Source organism: Ursus americanus, chromosome 7 (assembly GCF_024610735.1).
Source record: "Ursus americanus isolate L20-20 chromosome 7, mUrsAme1.1.p, whole genome shotgun sequence".
NCBI classification, from domain to species: Eukaryota; Metazoa; Chordata; class Mammalia; order Carnivora; family Ursidae; genus Ursus; species Ursus americanus.
In genome coordinates this window covers 71,160,281-71,178,512 of record NC_142133.1, presented here as the reverse complement: position 1 = coordinate 71,178,512, position 18,232 = coordinate 71,160,281, and the positions used below count along the sequence as shown (strand labels likewise).

At 40.1% G+C, this 18,232-nt stretch overlaps 1 protein-coding gene across 1 annotated transcript; it reads right to left on the bottom strand.

Annotated features, from left to right (window-relative positions):
- Positions 1 to 1,867: 1,867 nt before the first annotated feature.
- LAPTM4A (lysosomal protein transmembrane 4 alpha) lies at positions 1,868 to 17,965 on the bottom strand. The gene is made up of 7 exons (XM_045813460.2): positions 17,694 to 17,965; positions 10,082 to 10,202; positions 6,711 to 6,787; positions 6,493 to 6,615; positions 3,594 to 3,689; positions 2,965 to 3,063; positions 1,868 to 1,977 (listed from the first exon to the last, which is right to left on the bottom strand). Exons 1-7 carry the CDS (start codon positions 17,802 to 17,804, stop codon positions 1,903 to 1,905), a joined length of 702 nt encoding a protein of 233 aa, XP_045669416.1. The 5' UTR covers positions 17,805 to 17,965; the 3' UTR covers positions 1,868 to 1,902.
- Positions 17,966 to 18,232: the final 267 nt, after the last annotated feature.

The following is an 18,232-nucleotide window of genomic DNA, read 5'->3' as shown; positions in this document are numbered from 1 at the left end:
TAACAATCCTAAGTTTTTCCCCTACCTTAGGGAAAATGATTGGATTTAACACATTGTGACTTTTCTTCATAAGGTCCAAGGCCTGTGTCCTTTTCCAGAAGATAATCCTGCTTCAAATGAAGTCGTGATTAGAGGTCACGATGGCCCACCATTTCCACTCCAGGAACAACAGGGCCCAGTTGGGCTCACTGAGCTTGGCTATGGATTGCAGGCAAATGCCACCCCCAGCCCTAAAAGGAGCCCCCCAAGTCAAGGTCTTGATGTGTTCACATTTTGATGCAACTGTACCGTTAATAAAGAGCTATTAAGAGTTTGGTTAATATCATAACACTGCTTAGCATGATCTTCAACAGAGAACACAAACCAACAGTAATAACTAAGGAAACCTGATGGATCTGAGATTTCTATTTCAGTTTTTATAAAGAAACAAAGTGAGACCTAGCCCAGAAAAGTTATCCCCAATTTTGAAATGTTCTAAAATCATAAGATCAGTAAAATATACTACCCACAACTGGGTATACTCCCAGACACAACCGTACTACCTTTCTAAATATAAAGTTTACTCTTTATTTTGGTGACGGCAGGTGTTTATAAAAGTGAGATTGCAGCCAAACAATTCCGTTAGCCCTTTAAGAAGTGTGTAAAATACGTTCACGTGTCTATATGGTCGATGTGTATAAGGCCACTACTGCTACATTCTTAGCAGATGCAAGATGGAGTATTTTCAGGAGAAAAGTTTCGGTTGTGTGGTCTATAAGGTGCAGTTCACTTGCTTTCTCTTTGGCTCCCCTCTGAAGGTCAACTGATGTACTTTTTAATGATTCTTGAATTACTGAATTCTTTAAGATTTTTATTTATTCATTCGACAGAGAGAGCACACAAGCAAGGGGAGTGGTAGGCAGAGGGAGAGGGAGAAGCAGGCTCCCTGCTAAGCAGAGAGCTTGATGTGGGGCTCCATCCCAGGACCTCAAGATCATGACCCGAGCTGAAGGCAGACGCTTAAACAACTGAGCCACCCAGGAGCCCCTATTGAATTATTCTTGATGAACTCATTACCTATATACTAAATGACCTCTACATAAAACAACAGCTTGCTGCCCTCATCATGTAATTCTTCTCCTAACAAACCGTCAATATTAATTTCTGGCCTGTGATTCAAATAATATCTTCACCATAACTTTAAATAATATTTGGGTTACTGGACTAAAGAAATGCTTTCTAATTAAGCCTATACTGTATTCTCAAAGTACCAAAAGACCCTGACAGTCTGAGTTTATTGTAATGGAAAATGTTAGATTCTATCTACCAAAAAAGGATAATGGATTTTTTTTTAAAAAATGACAACAGTAAATATTTAAGAGATTTATTAAAGCATCTTATCACAAAGATGGAAACACATACAAATTAGAAACATGCAACCGTCATCTTCCACAGTCAAGTTAAAATGTTATGTATTTTTCCTGTTTTCATAGCTGAAAACTTCAGATCTTATATCCAACTCACTCACCCTGAATATTTAAGTCATTCTTCCTGTAAGTATCCAGGGCAGCAAATAACCAAAATGCAACTATTATATAAAGAAAGTGCAAAGTTAAAAAAGAAAATGTGTAGAGAATACCCACCCCTTCCCACCCCCCATTAAAGGCAAACAATGGCACTTTGCTCTTGCTTAACCTAGATTGTCTCCAAAAACTATTAAAATGTATAGACTTAACGACAAAAAACAAACACCTGACTTTGAATAAGATGTCCAAAAAGCTTGTTAGTGTTTGAAAATAAATGCTTAAACAAAGGAAAATGTATTTTATATCAAACAAGTTTGAAGAGCCCTGTATTGCAGCATTCTGTAAAATAAACAAGACAAAAAGCTGGTATAGGGTTTATTGACAAAGGCAGATTTCTTCAGGCAGGTATGTAAGGAGGCGGTGGCTCTTTCTCAGGCATCTTCACGGCCATTTCATAGGTTGGCAAAACATACTGAAGAGAGAAAAAAATTCTATAGGACTTAAAGCACCTTTAAAATCCTACCTGGAATAATTCAGCTTTCAGATTTTAGCTGAAGAATTTGTGAGCTAAAAAGTTCCTGAGCACAGAGAGGACTGGTCACGAGGTGAGCGGTCTGATCCAAGACTGCTAAAGACAGAGGGATGGGGGGAGGGGCAGATTTTGCTTCTGAACGGACCCTGAGGCTACCAGAATACCTTGACAGGAAAGGAAGTAGGTGGCATGGCTCTCCCCTTCCCACCACAGTGTGACTGACAAAGCCCCCAGTGCCTCCAGGGCTGCGAATCCAGGTTAAGGGCACCACAGAACCACGCTAAAGGAAGCCTCCGAGAAGATGCTGGATCCTGGATTTCATCAGAATCTATAATCAAAGGATCAGGCACTTCTATCATCTTCTAGGGTAAAGGGCTCATGTACGTAGGAGTGGCATTCCAACCCAAGTGACTCCAAGTGTGACAGGCTGGCCCTACAGGGGCCACATACATTCTACATGTTGAAAACCGGGAAAAGTTAATACAGCAGCAACTAAAGGGCCCCTAGACAGAGGCCTCCCCACACACTCACAGAACCCATGCATTCATCTCCCCACAGAACAACCAGCTTCCCCTTTCGATCATGTGGATGGTTTTTGAGAGCAATACAAGCTGCACGTGATGGTACCCCATCCTTAGAAGTTCCAGAAGCCACCAGCCTGGCATGGTTCACAGGGCTGCTTCCTGTCTGATCTCCCCTGCAAAACGCAACCCTCCTGGAGACTACCTAGGAGTGAAGCTGAATGAGCAGTGCAGGGGCCTCTCACCCACGCACCCAGGTTTCCAAAGGGAAATGCTGAATCTTGCGGATGTAAGCTATCCATGCCCAAAACCAGACATATGGCATTGAAGAGGAAGTCAAGATCTAGGCTCTTGAGAATACTCAATAATGGCTACTGAGGATATACTATATTAAAAGGTCATTCACCTGTGGAGGTGCTTCAAAGGCAGGGTACACGGCGATCTCTGGCATGTTTCTGTTGTTGATATATTTATAGCAGTTCCAAACACAGTTGATGAGATAAGCCTGAAAGAATGCAAACAAAATTTCCATACGCTAGAAACTCAACAGACTACCTGCTCTAAAATTTAGGTGACTTATGTTTTCCCCTACATGTGCTCTATGGAGGAGGGAACAGACACCCATTTGAACCTAGCACGGGCCAGGCCCTTTCCCTACCTGCTCACACTTAAATATCCCAAGTTTGATTGATAGCATTTTACAGAGAAACCAGAACTGGGGTTTTAATTCAGGTCTGATAACCACTGTGCTGCAAAAGAAATTCTGTCTCTGAACCTTTGGAATTTTAACAGATTTTCAATCAAATCATGAACTACTTCCAAAAACAAGATGTTCCTTACACTTAGAAGGATCCTAGCATTTCCAACCACTCTCCGGAAACAAGAGGGAGGACATCCCCCAGATGCTACCTTTACTACTATGTCAGAATAAACATTGTCCCCTAACTGTGAACCAGGAGGAGAAAAGGCAACAAAAAAGTTTAGATGAACAGTGTCAGTCTAAGTGGCCACCCAAATATTTAGTCAGCAACTCACCTTAAAAATGATGAATAAGACAAAGAACACAAGAACAATGAAGAGGAGGCAGCTGGAGTCCAATGCCAGGAGGTCATCTTTGTAGGGAAAATCAGGCTATAAAAAAAAGCGGGGGTGGGGGTGGAGAGGTGAACAGGCAGAGTAGAGAGGATTTTTAGGGCAGTGAAACTATTCTGTTTGATACCACAGTGACTACTGTCCATCATCACACACCTGTCCAATCCTACAGGATGTACACCACAAGTGAACCCTCAAGTCGACGACGAACTGCGCGATAATGATGTGTCCATGCAGGCCCATCACTTGTAACAAATGGACCACTCTGGTTTGGGACGTGGACAGCGGGGGGAGGTGGGGGGGGGGGCACTTTCCATTCAGTTTTGCCGTTAACCTAAAGCTGCTCTAAACCATGACATCTATACACTAAACACACACACACTCGTAATTCAGCTATGCCACCTGCACTTCACTGCAGTCTAGAGAGCACCTTAAAAATACCAAAGTCAGAACTGATTTCCAATAAAAACTTACAAACAGAATTAAACTCATGGTACCTTTAAGCCTCATCATCATCAACGCATGCCACCGAACACTTAAAACACATCTGTATACTGCTGTCCAAACTGAGCCAATCTTCTCTTTACTTTTCACTATTCTACATCTTTCTGGCCTTTGGAAAACACGATGTCCTGTATACAACTGCAGATTTGCCCCTGAGTCACCAAGTCCAGAGGTGCTAAGCTTAGATCTAAGTTCCGTAGGTCATTTAGTCCTACCTCGGGAAATTAATTTTTCTAAAAGCCAATCATCAGTCTCAATGCTCACCAGAAAGGGGCAAAAAGGTGCACGTCCGTGGTTATGAAAGCAGGCAAACCTCTGTGACTTACTGCAGATATACTACATTCTACTGCTGAGGGTCAACTTTATTTACTCAAGTATTTATTCAGCATTTATCATGTACAAGGCAATAAGCAGGGTTCCAGAAGGGCATTAAGAAAGGATAATTAAGGATTCACAAGCTGGCCAACAGAGAAGGTACTTGCCAGTCTGAGAGACCAAATGAACATAAGAGAGGGGAGAAGCCACTGGGGTCTGTAAAAGGAATGGTAAAAAAAAAAAAAAAAAATCATTCTAATGTTCTCCTTTAAAGCTCATCTAGTTTTTAAAAACATATGTTTTTGATGGAAATGTCAACACAAAGGCCCAAATAATTTTTATAAAAAAGCAGCATGCAAAATCCCAAAGGGCCAAAAAAGAAAAAAGTACCCGCACACACCAACTCCAAACCAAACTAAGTGTCTCCTTGGGACAAAACTGTTCTTTAAGCCTTCATTTATAAATAGAAAGACAAAAACTGAATGGGACCAGTTCGTGGGGGAATGCTATAGCTTTTATTCAGGAGGTTTCCAATTTTTCAGCTAGGCATGACATGATAAGAGAGATTAGAATGAGGAACCTTCTGACCCCGGCCAACCAGGACACTGCGCCCTGCCCCCAGCTGCTTCTCTCCCGCTCATCACATGCTGCTTTGCTTCCCTCCCTAAGTATATGTGCCAACCACAGTGGTCAAGTTATAGTCCTCTGACCACACACTGAATGTTCCTTCCCGCCTTGAAGGGTCTCTGTGACCTGGAACATCTGCTTCTGTATCTTCCCTGTCCTAATTCCTATTCAGACTCCTGAGGGCAATTCAAGCCTTGCTTCCCAGCCCACATCTGCCACCCATGGGACATCCACTCACGCAGCCTACACTTTTCCTTCACAGCTTTTTACCACAGTTTTAATGCAGTAATTGTCAATTTTCCAGTTCCCTACTAGCAAGTAAGTTCTGCTGACGTATTCCAAAACTGCAGCAGAGTGCCTTGCATGTAAGAAGCAACCACCAAATGTTTTCTGAATGAATGATAAATTTGTTGGTATGCAAGATGGAGCAGGCAGAAAATCTGGAAGCAGGGAGAAAATTCCTAAAAGACAGCATTTTTGAAATGCACTTTCATTTATCTGGATTCCACACCTCCTTCCAGACCTTACTCTAGCCCAGCGGGTTCCCTGCCACTTTATCACACAGCGTTAATCTAAGCTCCACACTAATGCTGTCCTTGGGACAGTTCTAGTTCATTATCACAGATACCTCTTAATTCCCCCAAATCCGTGGGCCGCTCCTTGGAGAGAGAGAAGCTATGTTTGTATCTACACAATTCACTCAAATAGAGCAAAGGCTACAGTAAACACTCAAATATTAGCTTATCTGCAAAGGAAAAAGGGGAAGAGTGACAACAGCGTTCAGGTTCCTGTGATAGCAAGCTGCTGGGAGCGGCAGCACACACCGCAGGCAGCATCGGGAGCGCCGCCCAGCTCCTACCCTGAGCGCTCCACCCAGCATCTCCGCACCAGCCGCTGAGCGGGGAGCTATGTCTGTGAGCATCTTGACCTCAATTTATTTTGTGCATGCGTTACCAAGATGAGCCCTTGGGTATCAGAAAAGACTAAGAAGATTATCTGGGGGGTCTGGGAACAAACATTTACAACATTTCAGCTTATAAAAGATTTCACAGGAATGCTCTATTTCTGAAGAGAGGGAAAAACCTCTAGAGCCCAATTATTATACTACTAGTATACTCAAAACAAAAGTTGAACTACTCCTTACGTTCTAGGATATCCATCTTTAGAGACCTTTAATACTGGAATATCCAAATGGTACTAGTAAGAAGATATTCTACCTGTATCTTACTGGTTTCACCACAGTAATTAAGAGTAGTAATAATTATTTTAAAACACTTTAAAAAAGACGTAGGGTACATTAAAATAAAATAAAAATAGTACCAAAAGCTGACTCAAAATTTCAATTTAAATATTTTACTTAAAATAAAGAAAACAAGTTTAATTAATACACACTTACTAATTGATCCAGATACTCTTTGATTCTTGGCAAGTAAGTGAGAGAACTGATAGCAACCAGGCAACTAAGAACGAAGTCAAAAAGCCGGTAACAGAAGAATGGAATCAGCCAACCCACTTGATACTGAAGGCAAAAAATAACAACCACAACATCACAACAAATTCAAGTACCACTCAGTAAAGGTCAAACTCTAAAAGTCGAAAACACAGGATACTTACAGAAATGGCTCCATATACCAGCATTGAACTGATTATAAACATAAGAACAGAGACGGCAAAAAGAACGCAGGCATTATCTAAGAAAACAAAAACAAAAATCTAATTAAGCTACTTACATAACAAAAAGAACAAAACTCTTCATGACAAAATAATGTTTTAAAGTTAGCTTAAAAAATGAGTATTTTCAAGGCTGGCTATGAAGAAATCTAAGACCAACCCTGCTAAGAAAAAAAAAAAATCTGTCTCAGCATTAAGTAATGACGTTTGAGGAATTCACGCCTTTTTCTCCTCTATTAAACTGGCTACAACTCACTGACTCTTATCCACTAATCACTCAGCTAAGGAGACAGATCTCTGCCCAGAGTCTAAGAGTCGGAGGGTGTGCAAACAGAGAATTATAATCCAATGTGGCAAGTGCCACAACAGAAAGAGAAACAATTAGCTTTCCCAGGGGATCAGGAACAAAAATACGAAATGACACAAGTTGGGTCTTGTGAGCTAAGCAGGGTTCCACAGGAGGGAAAGGCTGGCACTTGCTTGAAAGACACAGATGTATTAAATACAGAGCATTACAGCTGTCCCCTCTGGCCTCAAATGAAATACACAATCAGAAATTCAAGGTTCTCCATTAACCTCCTCTCCCCCATCCCAGCATGTGAACTCACTGCTCCCCATTCCCTCCTCATGATTTCTCTGCTACTTTACAGGGCTTTTCTTTGTTCCCCACCTCTTTCTCAGGTTGTCCCCTTCCTCCACATTATCCAAGTTCATTAATTATCTCATAAAACACTAGAGTAATCTCAACAATACTAAGTCACAGTCGACTTGAGTTTCCTAGCAAAGATCTAAAGTTAACTCTTTGACTCTGGATAGATTGAGAACCAGAAGGGTACTAATAATGATAATTAGAATAATTGCCAAATATTCCCACTATTAGACAAATGTCATCTATCATCTTGTCACTTGGCAGTACAAACACCATCAATATCTGGCACTAAACTAGGTAAGAACAGCCCTCTTTAAATTTTTCTAGAGGATATCCTCTAGATGCCCTATAGCATAATAGGGGAGAAATGGGATGACGGGTGAAAAATACATACATAATACTGAGAACAAGAGATGCTCGGATATTTGTGAGTCAACAAAGCAAACGAAATACGGGGGCTAAATACCCAGATATGAACCTCAAGTTTCCAGCCACCACCACATTCAAGAACCTCCTCCAGGGGGCCCCAAGTGTTCACCCATTCATTACCAATGTGAACATAAATTCATATTTGAAAAACACCTTGTATATGTTACAGAAGCATTTCATATATATTGAGTGTCGTATTCTGTTTCACTGATTAAAAATAACTGATCGTGAACCTTATTATTTAAGATCAGCCAGCAGGCTGGGGCGCCTAGGTGGCACAGTCGGTTAAGCGTCTGCCTTCGGCTCAGGTCATGATCCTAGGGTCTTAGAATCGAGCCCTGCATTGGGCTCCCTGCTCAGCGGGAAGTCTGCTTATCCCTCTCCCTCTCCCTCTCCCCTGGCTTGTGCGCACATGTGCACACGAGCTTGCTCTCTCTCTCAAATAAATAAATAATCTTAAATAAAATAAAAATAAAATCTTAAAAAAATAAAAAATAAAAAAGGCCAATGATCAGAACTTAACTTGCCACTATAACACCGGGTCATGGGAAAGTCAACTTTCCACTTCCAAAGAGACAAAAACTACCGTATGACCAAGTACTATGCATTTTTATATTCTGTCAAGAATAGGCACTTCAGCAGAACTATAACCAACACAAGTATGATAACGAATATATCTGATTCTGTCTACAGCAGGCACAGCACTCACGCAACATGCAGGAAACCCAGGACTCCATCCCTGCAGCTCTAGCCAAGGCAGCCAGTCGTACAGACCTACAAGAATGTCAATAGCCATAACTCTTTTTCTACACCTTGATTTTAAGAGAAACATATGCTGACACTGCAGGCTGAAAAAATGCTGACATTATCAGGTTTTGTATCATTTTACAGCCTAAAGTACCAAAAATAGCTATTAAAAACTAATGTTTTACTCATCATTTTATTTTGATTTTTAAACAGAAATAGACTAACTCGAAGAAAAAACAAACACCAGGAGGGATGTTTCTAATATGTTCTTGGTATCTCTTTTATCGCATTTAATAAAAAAATTAAAGGATTATATATCTGAATAGACAATCAGTAGACTCATTTAAAAAGCACTTAAACACAGTGCAAACAACTGTCAGTGTTTTCACACTACAATGTCAACAGATGGCCACAAAACTCTACTTGAATCCTAGAAATAGCAGTTAGCCCTGTGGACGAGTGAATTATTTGAATTAACAACCAAAATTTTTTAAAAAACAACTTCATAAATTTATCCGAGATCATAAATGTAATAAAGCTCAAGAATTTATAATAAAAGCTAACAAACCTAAAAATATAACCTAGATCCTGTAACAGTATAAATATACAGGAGTACTCAGAACATTTTCCTGAAGTGAAATTTTAAACGTGCAAAAACTTTGCACTGGAAAGTTTGAGGCACAATTTTCTGTTCAAATATTAAATTTCTAACATTTATAATATAAAATCTTTTTTATTTTTTATTATTTGAGAGAGAGAGAAACTGTGAGAGCTCATGAGCAGGGGGAAGGGCAGAGGGAGAAGCAGACTGCCTGCTGAGCAGGGAGCCAGATGCAGGACTCATCCCAGACTGGGATCATGACCTGAGCCGAAGGCAGACACCTAAAGGACTGAGCCACCCAGGTGCCCAATATAAAATCTTAACTAGAATTTTTCTGCACCAGTTTTTTAGAGAAAGATAATGAAAATGCTATCAGAGAATAAACAGGTTTAAAAACGTAATTTCCATGAATGCCTTCTATTTTTAACTCCAACATCGTCTTCCTTAATCTATATGATTGAAATATACTTAGAATTGTGACGCTGAGCAAAAAATTTCAGCAAATATTCCAATAATTCCTATTTCCTATTTTCCTATAAGCCCATTTTCTCCCATCCTCTACTACGCTTGCCAGCAGACCTTAAAGGCTTACAAGTCTTTTTATAATTTCTTATCTCCACAGCACTGACAAAAATCAAGGTATACAATGTATATTTCTCAAAAAATCTTCTAGTAGTCCATAACATTTTCTGGCCAGAAGTGCTCAATTACAATTCTCACTGAATATCTTTGAAAAACCCACAAAAACACTTTTATGCCTCAGCGAGTAGAATAACTTAAATACAATTTAACCAATCCTCTAAATAATCTGTGTGTGTGTGTGTGTGTGTGTGTGTGTGTGTGTGTGTGTGTGTAATTAGCAGGAGATACTTTCAACTAAAAACATACCAGCCATTCTCTCAGATGAATAGTAATTGCCAATGACTTCATACTGAATGTTCACAGCTGGCATTGAGTTTGGATGAGTTACTTCCACGGTCAGCAAAATTGCCATCAATAGGTTTACCACCTGTAAAAGATAAGATGTTACCAATTATATTATTAATCAGGAAACAGTCTTCACCACAATCTTTACGTCTTCCCATGTTTACACCGTTTTACTTGCAGTAACAAAGACAGAAAATAGTAGCAGACTACCTGTAGATAAAATATGCAATACCCTTCTAAAAATAAGTATTTCTTAAAGTATAAACTTAAACGTTTCAAAGATGTGTTGACTGACCCTGTGTTAATAAATGGCAAAACAATTAAAAGAAATCATTACAAACTGTTCATGTTCTGAGTCATGTTATTTATTCATACACCAATCTCAGAATTTCTGGGCTTGAAGTAACTACGGTTCATCCAATCTACTTATTCATCAGGATAAATATAATACCCACCAGTTAAGTAAACAGTGATCCAACAGATAAGCCTGACACTCCTCTACAGTGTGTCCTATCTAATGATAGAAAGCTATTTCATTTCCTCTTGGGCCTGACTCAAATGCTTAAAAGACTTTCCAAGATTTTAACTATGTCATTTTGACTTTCACCTACTGGCCTTAGTTCTACCTTTTGAAATAACGTGCTCCCCTTTTTGAGTAGGTGCTCCTCTAACACCTAAGGGGAGCTGACATGGGCCTCCAAATAATCTTTTCTAGAATAAACATTCAGGTACTTCAACCATTTCTCTAATGGTTTAACACTGTCCACCTACCTCACTACCTCCTTTCTGCTCTCCTCTAGACACACGCTGCAGTTTGTTGGCCATACCAGAAAATGAAGTCAACCTGGTCAGGGCACACAGGGATCTTGGTTCCTACAGCCCAAGTTAATGAATTTCAACTAGCATAGCCCGAAATCACACTGCTTTTTCACACATGATCCTGCTAAGCTACCACCTGAACCTGCAGACTTAGATCCAGAGGCCCAAGCATAAGCCCTTACACACCTGCAAGGGAATTTCATTGTATTATATTCTTGCCTGTCAAGATATTCTGGATCTAGATTTGGACACCCTACAGATTTCCTATCTCTTTTAGCTTCCAGCAGTTGAAAATAGGATCAGCATGGAATCTGTATCTCCATCTCAGTCACTAGTAAAAGAGAACTGGGCCAAGCGCAGGAGATGTCCAGCGGTTGTCCTCTTCCCATTAACCAGCAATCTTTGCATAAAATTCCTTATCACTTTCAGAGAAACATCTTGCTTGAGTATTTGTCAAACTTCTTGCTTAAATTCCATCATAATATCTTGTGAATTTTCCTAATTTACCAGGGTTGTAACTCTATTTAAAGAAGAAATTATCTATGCCTCTAGTGGTTAGTGAACCCCTACAGTATCCCAGGAAGCACCCCTTCCCTGAGGTGCTCAAAAACAGTCCTGTTGATGATTCAATACAGAAACCACCTAGGACTGGAGTCAGGCTTCTCTATCTCAAAGTTCACAGAATCTGTCCTCTTCCCTTCATGAAAATCTCCATATTTGATACTTTTAAAAAAACATTAGAGCCTTATCATCAACAGTACTTTAAACAAACTCTGTTATGTGGCTCTCTCCTATTGGTCCTGAATGAAAAATAAGTTTCTCAGTTGAAGGCACTTCACATTCTCTAAGACAAGCAACCCAAGTTTTATCATTCAATAAGACTAGGAAATCTAAACAATGTCACAATATCAAGTTCAGAATCAACTGACATTAGTAGATAGATATACTATCTACCAGGCATATTCACATACATTACTTCACTCACTCCTCCCAACAACCTGGTGAAGAAAAAACTACTAAAGCCCATCTGCAGATAAGAAAACTAAGTTTCAGCAAGTGAAAAAACTTGTGGTAAGTTCACTGATACGGTGGAGGAGACAGCTAGGATACAAACCTGTTTCTTCTTAAGACAACCTGCTTCGGAGCACCACACGATTACTTATACCCATTCCTAAGCAACTTCTGTTTTGAGGTCTCTCCAACAGAAACTATCATCTAAGGTTATAAAATGTTTATACTTTACTGTCCAAATAAATATGTTCAGTTAACATGCAATGCTCAAAAGCAAGGTACTTTATCCTTCAACTCCCGAAAGGTCTCACAAAAGACAAGCAGGGTGGCTCCCTGGTTGAAGGCTGATTTTTTCATTTTCATTGCAATGGGCTTTGGCTACCATGTAGGAGCTCATCCAACTAGGTAAATTAATTATTGAACAATTAGATATAGCTACTGAAACTTTATAGGTTCTGTGTATGAAAATCAGTTTGAAATCAATTCAGCAAACTATTCTTTGCTAACCACCATATATAGTTAAAAACTCTGCATAGTACAGAAAAAACATTCTCATATCAAGAAAAACACATGAAACTCAATAACTAAATGAAGGAAATGACACAATCAAAATTATTTAGGAGTTTAATTTTCCCTTCCTAAATATTTTTATTGCACGTAGGACTTAAAAAATCTATTTCCTCTCACATGGATAAGCCACAGACTCATCCACTATTATCTTCTTGCAATATTAATGATACTTCAAATTTCACTTCACTGTCACAACCCTGAGTATTAAACAAAAATCATAGCTCTAACCAAAAGGACCAAGAAACGATCAAATAAACTGCAGTGTTACTTCTTTAAAAGCTCACACAATTCAAATCTTCACTGAGTTAATTATATTCCATTAGATCACTATATTTCATTAGAACTTCAACCTACGTTTTAAAGTACTAACCTGGAAAATCCATCCTTGTGATCTTAAACTGAGCACCCATCCAGTGCTCCTATTTAGGCCCTGTGATATTCACTTTTGATTACAGTCGATACTTTACTAAATTCCACAGAGAATTTTTCAAAAAATACAAAAATTCAACTTTATAGTCTTGCAATATAAAATTTCTCTGAAAATAACAAGTATGCACAATTTCAGATCTTTATTCCCAATTGATTTTTTCCTTTTATTTATTCAGGAAAAATGTAATTAAAATAATGATTAATTTCTAAACCTCTCAATATGGAGGCACAGAATACAGCAAATATGTTAACGGCATGGGCTATGGACATCCCATTCAACGTAGAAGCAGTCCTGCAAATTTATTGGGCCAAATTATACAGTTTGCATTATTTTTGCAAGCCTTTTGCACACCTTGTATAAGTAAACAATTACAAAAACCAGATGTGTAGATTTTGTTACAAAGAACAGTTATCAGACCCATGAAGTACTCAGCCTCCAGAAAGGAATTCCTCTTTGCTTTCTCATCTCACTGCCACACCCATCCCAGGAGATTCTTTGGGAGCTGGTTTTTGTTTTAAATCATTATTCTTTAGGTTCCCACGGTATATTTTGCCACAACCCACTATCTGCCGAGACTATAATTAAAACAATGTACGTGCTTCAGGGCATCCTGATAAGGGTCCCACAGGCAGAGTGAGTCTCCACTGGGAGCAAGTCACTGAAGCACTCTCAGCAGATAAAGACCAAAATGGCCAATCTCTATAAAAATTGTTAAATGTTTCACATACATATAAACTTTGTTGTACTGGTATGTGCAGTTACAAATGAGTTATCCTGCTACTTTTGGGAGGAGACAATTTTACAAATGTCTAATGAATACTTCAGATGTTCTAATTAACAAGCTAGCTACTATACACATTTTATAGAGTAAGACCTATCATCTTTTTCCCTCAAGGAGAACATCTTGTGGGGGAGAAAAATAAAAAGATAATCATTAGTAATCATGTAATAAGTACTATTTAATAAGCACAGACAAGCGGTATGTAGAAACTTTTCCAGGTACACAGTGAGGAAATCAGATCTCTCTGGCTGTGAAACAAGAAAAGCTTCACCAAGAAAACATCTGAGCTAACCATTAAAAAATTAAACGGAATTGGCAAAGTGTTGTTAAAAGTCACAGCTGGGTGATGAGTAAATGGGAGATGTTAATACTATCTCACTACCTTTATATTTGAAATTTTAATAAAGTTTTAAAAAAGTGACTTGGGGGAGGGGAAGAGATAGCTCACGCAAAAGTACTGAGGCACAAAAAAGTGTTTGAGGAAAAATACCAACTTTGAAATATAAACAGGCTTTACCCTTATTTAAAGAAACCAGGAATGAGGACTGAAAAGGAACAGAGCTTGAGGAAAGCAGTCTTCTCTCCCAACTATAAACTTCAGATTGTTTATGTCTGACACATTCATGAAAAATTAGCCATATATTAAGTCTTTCCAAGACCTAAAATTATTACAAATGCTTAAAATGTATTCTTGTAACACAACATCAACCATGAAGGACAGTCCTATAGCCCACCTGTAAGCCTATTTTCAATTATTCAATGAACATCTGAAGTTATACTATGTAACAAGTTTGTGTGAAATCATCTGGCTAAATAACAGAGAAAACAATTTTAGGAATGCCAGAATTTAAACTAGAGCTCATTCTGAAATTCTGTATAACTTAACCAGGGATTAGGCTTCTTTCCAATCTAAAACGCCAAAAGCTAACACTTCAGGGCTGGCACCTCTCTGGCTCCAGCTTCTTTACATCCTGCACTATTTAATACCACAGAATTTATACTTCAGTACACAATGTTAGAATGGCCTTAACACTAGACCAGTTGCCAGAAAGCAATGACACTGTATCAGATACCTTCATTGACACAGTGTCTTCGCCCAGCAGGAGGGAGTGCTGCACCGCCCCCCCATCCCAGGTTTCAAACAGCACAGAGGCAATCTAAAGATGATCATAAATACCCTCCCACCTGAAACTGAGGAAGGGAGGATCCTTGACAAGGTAATAGAGGAGGGAAGTGGCATTCTACCTCAGTCAATCTCTTATTACTTCTGTCTTAGTAAAGCAGCTTCCAGTAACAAAATACACTGTTTGGACAAGTCCTCTTTGTTAGAGGTATTATACTACACTTTTGTGTAGGTGGTCTTGTTCTCTAAAAGGTTACATGCCTTCCCAACTGACAGAAATTGTGTTTTTTATATTGCTATGGTACTAAAGCTACATTTTTGAAAGTCACCAACGAAACCAATGGCCTTTTCCCAATCCTTCATCCAATTAGAATCTGATGTTACTGACCACCTTTCTCCTCTCCCTTGTCACTGTACTGTTAAGTTTCATTCTTGTATATGTGCTCCAAAAATCTCTGTGATATCGTATCTTAAGGGCAGATATTCTCAAGACAAGAAACATCTGAGAGCCTTTGTGTGGCAGGTAACAGAAAAACAAAAGATAACAAGAAATGGCCCCAATGAATGTTAATTTATTCTTTCTGTATGTCCAATAAAGCCTTTTACATTGCAAATGATCAGTAAATCCCTTATATAAAACAGATTAATTGATCTTAGCAGCTTATAATGTTCTGCTAACCCAAAAGTCCATACAACGGGAAGAATGGCTATGGCCTCCTTCTAAAATTGTGAAAACTAAAGCAGGGGAAAAGGAAGAGATGTAAAATGTTTTCACGTCAAGTGCCTTCAGGGGAGAATAAATGCCCTTACTAAAGTTTTTCTCCCTGCATTTTGGGTTTTGCTGTATATAACTTGTATTTTTCCCTGCTATTCCTTTCATTTTTACGAGCTGTGCCCACAGCATACAAAAAAAGAAAAAATCTGCCTAGAAAAGACTGGAAAGAAATACAGCCAATTATAATCAGATGGTTGAAATTGGGATGGTGGTTATTTCCTTCTTGAGGAGGAGTAAGAAATCCTTTGTTCTGTGAATGGAGAGAAGAATCTGAGAAGAAACAGGAAGATTAGGTTTGCAGGCACGAGTCCCAGCTGATGGACACAATTTCTCAGTTCAGTAGCAGGGGAGGTCATCTGCTAGGGACGAGGCAAACAGGGTTGAGTAAGAGGCTTGAGGACCCTAAAGATTTGAACAATTCATTTAGGGGAATGGAAGGCAAGGCTAAGGACAAACAAAAGAAACCGAAGACCCAGATCCTTAGCAAAATGGAGAAGAGATAAAAGGAAATTAGAAATGCAATGCTGCTATTGACATTACCTGATTAATGTCCAATATTACAAATCAGTTAAAATATAAAAAGGGAATTTTTGAGGATAAATCTGATATAATTATACCAATAAGATGATGTTTCTGAATATGAAAGTACAGGAAATATTAAAATAAACTTAGAAACAAGTAAGCCTACACATTCAAGTTGTTGTTTCTAATGTACGCCAATAAAGCAAAACTGTAAAACAAACAAACAAACAAACCAGGATGGTCAGAAAAAAAAAATCCCTGGTCAGAAGTAGTCCCCTGGGGGTCAGCCATGAAATAGTACCTGCCTAACTAAGATTATTCTCAACTGGTGTTTGTTCAAATGGTAATGATTTCAAGGCACTGGGTAGGGAAATAATGATAACAGAGAAAGCCAAAAAGAATGTCATAAAGCTTTTCCTTTTTTGTAGTTCACAGAAGTTAACAGAAACCATACAGTATCACTAATGCCACAACCCTCCATACCAAAACAAAACCACCCCACGAAAACAACAACAAATTACAAAATCACTAGTGAAAGCAGCCAATCAAGTCAACAATATGAAAAGTTTGTCAAAGCTTCAGTAAATTCATTATAGCCTAAAGCTATCCCAAGAGAGTCATAAATTATCTTCGCTGTCTAGGGATACTGGAGATAGTGGTAAGAAATCACAAAAGTATTACTGGTGAACTACCAATCAGTAACACTGTCAACCTGGTTATGAGACAGAACTACATGGATCTTGGAACCCAGGAAATGCTAGTACATGTGGCTAGAACAGAAAAGGCTCTCAATAAAAGTCTCCTAAAAAACGGAGTAAAAAGCGTCTAATGGGCAAGGATTTTAAGTTGCACCAGGAAAAGGCAGAGCGAGTGTAAATCCTGGCAAAAGGTATTGCCTCCAAGAGAATCTCCAGATTTACAATACAGGCCTTTCTGCCTACATCACAAACACACTGTAACAAATAAAGTCCAGGAACCACAGGCAATTGCGTTACAGCTGGATCTTTCGATTTCCTTCCAGGAAAGACAATGTCGAAACTAGGCTGCATTTCTCAAGGTCCACTCCTTAATTGTTTCGTAGGGGGAAAAACTCCAGGGAGCACAGGTTGAAGAGTGTTCTTTCTGATCACGTGAAGTACAAAAAGGGCCGAAATCTGGTAGTTTCCATAACTCCCCACCAAATCCCAGTATCCATAGCCCTCCCACCTTCCCCTACTCCCCATCTTCCCCCCCACACACACACACACTCCCGCCCACAACGCCTCCGCTTCTCCCCACCCCGATCTTCTCCTCTAATTGGAGCCGAGGAACAATCTCCCCAGTCCTACCCACCCCCACTCCGATCCCTGGCCACAGTCCCCTCCGTCAAAGTTACAGCACCCTAAAAAGAGGCTCCCGTTTGCCTTCTCGCCCCACCCAACACCCCGTTTTGAGTCCCACCCCCTCCCAGTGAACACTCCCTTCATTTCAGACCTGACTCCCCCACTTCCCGCTCATGCGCATTCCCCTGGGCCCCAACCATCCAGCCCCGCCCGCCCTTACCATGTACCAGGTCCCCAGGATGATCGTCCCGGTGCGGACATGGCAACAGCCGCAGCACCGGGTACTGTAGAACCGGTCGCTGCGGCTCCGTTTGAAAGTCATGGACACCATCGGGAATCTCACGAGCTTCGTTCTAGGATGGACCCCTGACAGACGCTTTCCGCCCAGAGGTCGAACCCAGAGAGCTCTGCCAACCTCCAAAACCAAACGACGCGTCTTCAACCCCGCCCCCAACCCAGGCCCCAGCCAGCTCCTTCGCACCTGCGCACTGAGTGCCGAGCGCCGCTCTCGCGCGACCTCGGCTTACCCCTCTTCCTCCACCTTCCCAGCACACAGGCCAATGGAAGAGCGGAAAGCGGGGTGGACTCGGCTCCTGATTGGAAAGACTTGGAGATTGACAAGACGTCACGCCCAATCAGAAGTGCGACTCGCCTTAGCGCTAAAGGATCCTCGCCTCTTACGTGAAGACAAGGGCTGGCTCATAGGCCTAGAAAGGTTTGGGGTAACCTGGTAGTTTACCATCCCTGGAACGAGAGCGG

Coding starts and splice junctions, on each gene's coding strand:
- LAPTM4A (XM_045813460.2), bottom strand. CDS start 17,804: ATGGTGTCCATGACTTTCAAACGGAGCCGCAGCGACCGGTTCTACAGT. Junction 3,690..6,492: donor AAGAGTATCTGGATCAATTA/GTAAGTGTGTAT, acceptor TTTTTTTTATAG/CCTGATTTTCCCTACAAAGA. Junction 1,978..2,964: donor CCTTTGAAGCACCTCCACAG/GTGAATGACCTT, acceptor TTCTCTCTTCAG/TATGTTTTGCCAACCTATGA.